This window comes from Ammodytes marinus (assembly GCF_949987685.1).
Source record: "Ammodytes marinus genome assembly, chromosome: 5".
Lineage (NCBI taxonomy): Eukaryota > Metazoa > Chordata > Actinopteri > Uranoscopiformes > Ammodytidae > Ammodytes > Ammodytes marinus.
The window spans coordinates 2,370,118-2,379,843 of record NC_137234.1 but is presented as its reverse complement, the minus strand read 5'-3'; the positions used below and the strand labels follow the sequence as shown (position 1 = coordinate 2,379,843).

At 39.7% G+C, this 9,726-nt stretch overlaps 1 protein-coding gene across 1 annotated transcript; it reads right to left on the bottom strand.

The window, feature by feature from the left end:
• Positions 1-8,045: 8,045 nt before the first annotated feature.
• LOC307250692 (E3 ubiquitin-protein ligase TRIM21-like) lies at positions 8,046-9,726 on the bottom strand (the record flags this gene model as incomplete). The annotated part of the gene is made up of 1 exon (XM_080027846.1): positions 8,046-9,726. One exon carries the CDS (start codon positions 9,724-9,726, stop codon positions 8,092-8,094), a length of 1,635 nt encoding a protein of 544 aa, XP_079883972.1. The 3' UTR covers positions 8,046-8,091.

Genomic DNA, 9,726 nt, shown 5'->3' with positions numbered 1-9,726 from the left:
CATTGGCTCCTTGTTGGCTCATAGCCTCGGGCTTTAACCAGCGCCGCATTTTATTATTATTTTATTTTAAAAAGTTGCCTTGTCTTAATAGATTGTTGTTTGCCTAGAAGATCTTGGAATAAAGATGTAATTGAGTAAAAACCTCTTGTATACAGTCTATGGTAAAAACGCTGTATGTTGGATGTTCTGTTGGCATTTTTTAATATGTAAAAAAAGATAACGATTACTCGATAATTGCTCGTTAATTTTCCCGATGATCGATCAATTGAATTTCTTAAAATGCCCATCCCTAATCACAAGTAGACATTTGCCTCAGTGGGCTTCACATTCCAATCAGTATTACACCCTGCCCTTGGACCCTTAGCTCGGCTGAGAAAAAACTCCCAAGTTAAGACCCTTTATCGGGATTAAAAAATCTAGAAACCTCGGGGAGAGTTGACAGAGATCCCATTAAGATGTTGAAGCAGATAAACTCCACTAGTTTGGTCTGCAGTTCGCGCTATAGCCAACGTAGCGTAACATGGCTGTAATAGAAATTAGAATAAGTAGATGTTTCAAAGCGGAAACTAAACAAACATCAAAAGAGTCTGCAGAATTTTTTATTTAATCATTTTTTATCTGGAGGGTCTGGAGACCAAGACATTATGCAGAGATGAGGATGCACGCAGCGGCAGCAAACAGCTGATAAGTCGCGTGTGTTACAGTTTTTTACGATTGCTAGACCACAGTGGGCACAACTGGAACAAGTGCAAAACTCTAACAACAGTATGCAGAGCAGCGGTTCATTCGGACCAAACTGTAGCTCGTTTTAGCTTGTTTTTCATTGCTTATACACAACTTTCAAAACTCTACACACCTATCTCATGGCTTAACCACAACCTGCACAACACTGTGGATTTCCAGCACTTTTTTCAAATGCTAACACTGCTGCCACAACTATAAACCACACATTCAAAACAGAATGAATCCCTTTCAAACACTGCGGATTGCAATTTCAACTCAAACACTAAGATGTCTTGTTTAGACTTGTTAGTGAACATATATACAGTATAAAGGGAAAGCTCAAAAATATATATTTTTTGGGAAATGGACCCAGGAAGACAGGTTGTTGGAGGTAGAAGAGTGGCAGTGAGAGTGTGGATGTGTGGAGGAAGACCTAGAAGACATAGAGCTGTAATGTCTGATGAAATACAGTAAGGGCAACCAGGGGCGTAGCACCAAATTCTGGGCCCCTATACAAAAAGTCCTGATGGGCCCCCTGAAAGGCGGTCTTACAATACACACGGCTCTCTGAGCCAGACAACTCCACAATATTTCATTTGATGAATGACCAAAACATTACCTTTAGCAGTGTTTGTCCCAGAAAATGTCTTACAGTTTTTGCCGAATGCTTACACACATGTTGCAGACTTTGGCCCACTGTGTCAAAACTTAACACACAGGCCGAATAGGACAAAGCACATGGAGATAAACTTTTAACTTATACGGCAAAATGAAACTCTTGAAACAAAACCTAACAATCCCATTTCAAAACAGTTTTTAGCATCAAAACAATACACACATGCACTTTTGAATTACTCTTTCCTAGCAGCAACAACACACAGATGTGCTTTATGCAAAACACAGCTGTATTCAGTACTTTGGATGGTTTTTGACTTTAAAAGTCTCATACAGATATTTTTTGTGAAAGATTGATCCACTACAGTTGATCTAGACACATTAAAACAAAATGTAAACGCTTCAGATTTTTTATTTTATTTTGCCATTTCAGGTTTTTGCAAAAGTAAAAAAATAAATGGTACAACTACAATGTTCTACAAAACATAGTGTTCTAAGGGAATGATTGGAAGACATTTAGGCTATGAATCCTGTCTCCTGTTGGCATCTGGCCACATCACCTCATCCACGTCACAGGCAATGTCCTCCCTTGCCAAGCAACGGGGGAAATATCGCCTTGCGTGCCGTATCCAACCTTTTGCAGATTTTTTTGGAAAGATTGATCCACTATATTTTCAATTAGAAAAGAAAACAAGTTTATATTGCAATTTCATGGTTTTAGCCAACAAAAGAAAAAAACACAATACATAGGTTGGATCGCAGTTCAACAAGCAATTCAGTGTGTCACTATGAACTCTGAAACAATTACAGTAAAAAAAAAGATGTGTTGTAAGGAATGGGGCGAGTGGATTATGAATCCTTTGGATACCGCCTCCTGTTTGTGTCTGGCATCGCCTCATCGACATCACATGCAATGTCATCCTTTGAGAAGTAACAGCAAAAATATTCCTGATATCCAGTCTAAATGTCCTAATTATGGAGCTATTGTGTTGTTGGGCTGGACTCTCTGCCCAGGCTCCTATATTGTTAGGCAATGATCTATAACATGGTCCACTATAGTGACCCTGTCTCCGTCTGTTGTCTCCTTTGTCATCGTCCTCCTGCCGCTCTCTCTTGTCCTCTTCCCCTGACTCTTACTGTCTCACAAAGGAGCTGAGCTTACCTGAAGTCTATTTGTAATGCCAAGGCTCACACTGATTGGTATTATATTAGCTTTATTTTTTATTTTTCATGTGTGTGAGTCTGTGTGCTTTTCCAATTTTAGTTATAAATAGATGTGTTTTCCCAAGGATTGCAGGTGATTTCATTTTTGACCAATGTGTCTTATGTAAAACACTGTGTGTAGTGTTTTGCAAAAAGTGTGTTGCAGAATTTCAAACACAGTGCAAAGCACTTATTGTGTTTGTAGGGTTGGTGCTTGTGTTTTGGGCATGGTCACCAAAGTTAGATGGTTGTGATGCTTTGGGCCTAGCAACCACTATTAGTGTGTAAGCATTAGGTAAAAACTGTAATGAAGGTGGTCACTGGCCAGTGTCACAGGAGGCAAAAATGTTGGGGGTATTTTGCTCAAAGATGCCAATGCGCACTATAAAAATAAACAACTGTTTATTTGAATACGAAAATACAACACACACTGACCTTACAGTTGTGCATGGCCATCACTCTCATGCATTCATCAGACTTTTCTCTGCGCTGTCTGAGCTGATAGATAGGTTGTGTTGCCACAGTGATGTGGAGTCTTAAACTGTTCTAGCTTTGCCAGCACTTATTTCTGTACAGCCAAATATCCCCATAGAAACATCGCTGCGTTTATTTTCGCCACCAGTTCAATTCATTGTCGTCTTGCTCCTGCTTATTCTCCCGCACACATGCCTTAGTCATGCGCAGGCCCCTGATCTCTTTGCAAGGTTCAGGGGAGAAAAAAGCCAGTCAATTATTTATTTTTTTGGAATGGCATTGTTCAGGGCCTTCGAAGATCGGGGCCCCACATTTAACTTGTTAAAAAAAAAAAAAAATGTTTTTTTATTTTGATGGGCCCCCCTCTGCCTTGGCCCCCCCACGGCTGTCGCACTTTCCCCCGCAGTCCGTCGGCCCTGAGGGCAACACTGATAGACCCTGTTGTGAATAGATAGGTCATGGTCTCTCATTGAGAGAGGCAGGGTTGAGAGTGCAACCCAATCTGCAAAAATCTAAAGTTGCATCTGTAATACGAATTTTCCAGCAAACAAACAGCTTACAGTTGCATCCTAACAGTAAATGACAACATTACAGGAATTGATTTCTGTATTACAATTTTAGAATACTTACACAGATAAATACTACATTTGGAAATGTTTACAATAAAGTATACAAAATGTGTATCTATTGAAGCAAACTTCAGATTTTTATTTCTTTTTGTTTTCCTAAATAAAATGGTATGTTATAAAATAAACAATTTCATGTGAAAGAATTTCACCCTTTCATCAAAGAAAATATTACGTAATTTGTGTGAAATAACTCATATTATTCAAACTGTAAAGATTAAAAGTTTGTAATTTGTGTATTGGGGTTTGATGCTAGTGTTTGTACTCAGAGCAGATTCTGAGTGACAGTGTGTGTTATCTCAATGAGGCTGGTTCATAGTGTTTGTACTCAGAGCAGGTTCTGAGTGACAGTGTGTGTTATCTCAGTGAGGACAATTCATAGTGTTTGCTGCACTGAGCCTATTTTGCAGGTGAAGTGAACTGTTCAGCTCCAGTGACTGTTGGTAGTGCAGACTGTAGTTAGAGTTTTGCACATTGAGCTACAGTTGTGCCCACTGTGGGTTAGCAATCGAAAAAAACTGTAAATGTTCACTACGTCACTGTTTATTATATAATGTTAACCATTGACTCTTTTTCACTTAGGTCAAAAACCACTTCAAGCTATCGTAAAAACTTTTTTGCAAATTCAATTTATTTTATTTTAATCACAGTTTTCTGATAACATACTTCAATATAAGTGACTATTTCTATGAGAACATGATGCCTAATATTGACTTTGGCTTTCCGTGTAAGAGAACTTCTCAGAGAGAGAGAGAGAGAGAGAGAGAGAGAGAGAGAGAGAGAGAGAGAGAGAGAGAGGAGAGAGAGATGAGAGAGAGAGAGAGAGAGAGAGAGAGAGAGAGAGATGAGAGAGAGAGAGAGAGAGAGAGAGAGAGAGAGAGATCCCTGTCCACTAGAGCTCAGGTTAGTTGAATAGTCAGCGTTACTGCTTTACAGACGGCAATAACTAGAGAAATAGTTGTAAAAAGGTTTGAAGTTCAAGGCTACCTCCTAAAACATCAGCTTTATATCTTTATAGGCAATAAAAGTTCCTGTACTTTGGACAATGCAAACGGCATCTAAAGGCCAGTTAGCTTTATCCAGGGCCAACTTATACTTCTTTACGGAAACAGAAAAAGTTTATTAATAAGCTTAAATTGCAGTCACTGTGATTTGGTTTTAACCTCTTTTATAAAAATCTACTGTACATATAGTTTTAACTAAAAAGTACAAATCCGGTGGTGTAGTATAGAGTGCGTACCATATTGGCTCCGGCCTTCGTTGCAGTGGTCACGGGTTCAAATCTGACCCGTGGACCTTTACTGCAGGTCATCCCCCCTCTCTCTCTCTCTCTCTTTCTCTCCATTTCAACTCTGTACTGTCTAATAAAGCTTGAAAATGCCAAGAAATAATCTTTAAAATTACACATTTCTGGGCCATAATAGTCTCTATACGATTAAAAAGATGAACTGTATAACAGTATATTTCTAGTTTTATCTAAACTTTGACATAATATTTAGTAGGCCTAAGTGTAAATTGGATTAGCAGCGAGTGTACTCACCAGTGTTAGTCAGAGATTCTGCTGTTTAGTTGAGAAAAAACCAGATGGATTCAGTTGAATTCGTCGAGAGAGAGAGAGAGAGAGAGAGAGAGAGAGAGAGAGAGAGAGAGAGGAGAGAGAGAGAGAGAGAGAGAGAGAGAGAAGAGAGAGAGAGAGAGAGAGAGAGAGAGAGAGAGAGAGAGAGAGAGAGAGAGAGAGACCTGTCTCGACTGCTGCTCTGCTGTCGCTCTGACAAACTTTCACCTGTATCTGAGTTAAAGTGACGCTGCAGCTCTGCTCTTTGACTGTTGCTCCACCCCTCAAAGTTAATCTGTGACTGAGCTATTATTGCCTCCTTAGGAAATGGCAACGCAGTTTTGGAACAAGATGAGTCTTTACTTTATCTTTCTTCTTCTTTTGTGAACAATGAAAGTATCCAAAAGAACAATCATCTTCAACAAGTTATCATAGCCAAACAGACCAGTGAAGATATTCTGGGTCCAATTACTATCCCACAAAGCATTCCAATGTTCATCTTACCAGCTTTACATTTTAGTGAAATGTATGTTTTAGATAAACTGAGAGAGTAGTCGGCCTTAATTATTTATTATTATTATTACTGCAATATTTTATTTATAAGACAGATATTAATTGTTTTTTTACTGATTACGTTACAGGGAGAAAAGCTGAAAAAAAAAAATAATAAAAAAAAAAAAAAATTGAAATTGTTTTGTTTTTAAAAATTGGGCCCAAAGTCGTTTCCTCTGTGATTTTGAGGTTTAGAAAAGTCGGGATACTTATTTCAAAGAACCCTTTATTACAATTAGAACTTAGAAAAAGAAAAGTTGGCCTTAATATTTTCATTCCAAATCTTAAAAAAAACAATAAAGATACAATGTCAGTTTACCATTGTCTGTGTGGAAAGCAACATCCTTTTAAATTGTTCTGTCTGGACCAACTGACTGACAATCGAATACTTTTTCAACATGACTTTGAATGTAAGTGGAGAGCAGAGTGCACAGAGGACACTACCTTTGCTATGGAGGATGATACACTCAAACAGACACAATATAACTGTATTTTGCTTTTGTTTATTCAAAAAATACAGTGAAATACCCTTTCCTGATTCATAAACTGCTTTACAGTAGTGTCCTGTCCATTGGCAACAAATCTTATATTTACAATCATCAGACAAAAAAATAGGTTTGAATTAAGCATCCAAACATGGAAATATTTGGTAACACTTTATAATAACTATCCGTTGTAACTCGTTAATAGATCATTAGTAAACTCTTAATTAATGATTATTAATGATTTGTTAAGTGTTTGTTAGCAGTTTGTTAAGGATTTATTACAATGGTAGATAGTTAATAGCTTAATAATTGAATCAGTTCATCTGGGAGGTAATCCGAGATTAACTGATCACGTCGCGTTCAAGTCCATGGCATGCACAGTGTGTATTGAGTTTATTTAAAAATATTTGAAAATGGGGCTGCCCTCAGTTGCCCATGCACTGTGTATAGTCTATAGCCTATTTCAGCCTCGTCGGTATCTCGGATTACCTCCCAGATGAACTGATTCAATTATTAAGCTATTAACTATCTACCATTGTAATAAATCCTTAACAAACTGCTAACAAACACTTAACAAATCATTAATAATCATTAATTAAGAGTTTACTAATGATCTATTAACAAGTTACAACGGATAGTTATTATAAAGTGTTACCAAATAGGTTGTATTCCTGAGCACACTGTTTTCTGATTATTAAACAGTCTGATAGGCAGGTAGGTAATGCAGTAGTTAGAATAAAACACCCATTTGTCGGAATTAGAAAAACAACAATATATACATCGTTCATAACCAATAAAAATGTACATTCATTACATTTAAACCTGCAGTGTGTAGAATTTTGGGTTTTATTTCCTAGCAGATTTTGTAGAAAGTAATTATAATATCCATAAGTACATTTAATTTAGTGCATAATTACTGACATTTTTTTTTTAATTATAATTTTTTCCCTTAGAAAGGGTCTCATTTATGTCCATATTTCTGCATATCTTGGACCAAGGACTAGTGCCGCCATCTTGAAAGTGTCATAGTTGGAATGTCATCAGGTGCATTGTTTAGAAATTAGAATTGTTCTTTTCCTTGAAGGCCACTGTAGCTTCTGTTATTATTCGAAAGGGTTGGGGTTACCCAGGGAGTGTTGCATTCTAGAATGCAACGCTCCCTGGGTAACCCCACCCCTACAGTGGCCTTCAAGAACAAGAACAATTTTAAATTCTAAACAATGCACCTGATGACATTCCAACCGTGACGCTTCCAACATGGCGGCGCACAGGCCTGGGCCCCATGTATGGAGAAATATGGAGATATAAGAGACCCTTTCAAAGGGGAAAAAAAAAATCTTTCCAGCTATTATACACTAAATTAAATGTGCTCATGGATATTATAATTATTTTCTACCAAGTCTGCTATGAAAAAAACCCCACAATTCTACACACACTGCTGGTTTAAAGCATAAGTAAGCGGTTGGATCATTTTAGCTTACTTCCTATCAGTGACCGCAGTTAGCAGTCCCCTCCCTCGTCCCTATTATGTCACCAGATTAAGGCACAGTGGTCTTCACTAGATAGATCTGTAATGGATAGCAGCGACTTATTTTAGGCCACCACAGACCAACAAACATTAAAGCCGGGTAAACATTCAGCTCTCTGTACATTCACGGGCAGAGAGACCCGCCTCTTTGTATAGTTCTATCTCCTGATTGGATAAAGGGTTGTTGGATTCCACAAAAAAGTTCCGTAACAACTACTGCAGAGTGGGATGGCTGAGAGACCTGTGTTATGAACCGTGCACACTTGTATATCGCTTGCTTCTGCTTTAAAATGTTGGTGATTATTTCTGTAGAAACTCAAAATGGTTGTTCTATTGATTCTGATTGACAGGAGTGATGATCAGAGGAGCAGAGTTTTTACCACCATCATTTAGACAGGGACTGAAGAATGGGTAGAGTTTCTCAGTGAAGGAGCAGCCAGTGAAGGAGGAGATGAGAACTGCAGTATCCACGTCATAAAAGGAGACCAGACCTCCCTCGTAATCCACAAACACCCCCACCTTCTGAGGAGGAGACTTCAGAGAGATTTTGATTGAGGGGTCACCACAAGCCGAGTACTCATTGTTACTATCCAACCCTATTCTCCAGTAGCCATCCTGAGGGTGCAGCCTGAGCTCTCCCTTCCTGTTGATCGACTCTCTGACCACTCCTAAATCCCACTCGGTGTTCCCTGTAACTTGAACTTCGTAGTAAAATCTTCCAGAAGAGAAACTCTGCTTTGATAGGACATTAAGCCAACTATCAAATCTCTCTGGATTGTCTGGGAGATCTTTGGCTACACCGCTGTCGCTAACTTGTTTTCTATTAGCAGACAGGTGGAGTTCAGCATGTGCTGTATTAGGATCGAGGGTCACATTTACGGCGTACTGCTTGACCCACCTCAACTGAAACAGCTTTATCTGTTCACCGAGGTTCAAATCCAGCTGATTGACATCTTTCAACAAAGTCGCTCCATATGAAGGTGGACTAACGCCGATCTTTCCCCAGTCCTTGGTTGGTAGAGCAGTGTTTATGGACTGGATGTTTTGGAGAAACTGGAGATGGTCTTCAGACTGCGAGAGTTGCTCCACCTCAGTGCTTCTCTTCTCCAGCTCAGAGATTTCCTGTTCCAGCTCTTTGATGAAGCCTTCAGCCTGTTTCTCTGTCTCTCTCTGGTTCTCTCTGACGGTGTGGATGAGCTCGGCCTGGCTTCTCTCCACAGAATCCTTCAGAGCGGTGAAGACCTGAACACCAAATGCTATCTCTCTGTCTGAACCTTCATTACTGAGCTCCACTGAGCGTCTCATCTCCTGAATCTTCAGTCGTCTCTTCTGGATCATCTGCTGAACTTCTGCCTCTGTCTTCCCCAGCTTGGCCTTCTGTTCTTCATATTCTTCTTTCAGAGGAACAACTTCATGTGTCTTGTGGTCTAAAACAGTGCAGAGCACGCAGACACATGTCTGGTCGGTCTGACAGAACAGCTCCAGAGGTTTATCGTGCTTCGTACACATCCTGCCTTCAAAGTTCTCCACAGGGTCGATCAGCTGATGTCTTTTCAGGCCTGGCATCTTCAGATGAGGCTCCAGGTGAGTCTCACAGTATGAGGCCATACACACCAGGCAGGACTTCAGGGCCTTCAGTTTGGTTCCAGTGCAGACGTCACAGGGAACTTCTCCTGGTTTGGCAGCTTCTTGCTCTGAGCTGCTGCAGCTGGCTTTCTGGTGAGTTGATGCTTTGAACTTAGCAGCCATCTCAGAGATGAAGGAGTTGATCGGTAGCTCAGGTCTTGTGTAGAAAATCCTTGTACAGATGGGACACCAACAGGGGGCACTTCTTTTCCAGTGTTCCCTGATGCAGGCTTTACAGAAGTTGTGTCCACATGGGATGGTGACTGGATCTGTGAACACATCCAGACAGATGGAGCACAGGAACTGATCTTCAGTTAGCAGACAGCTGGCAGCAGACAT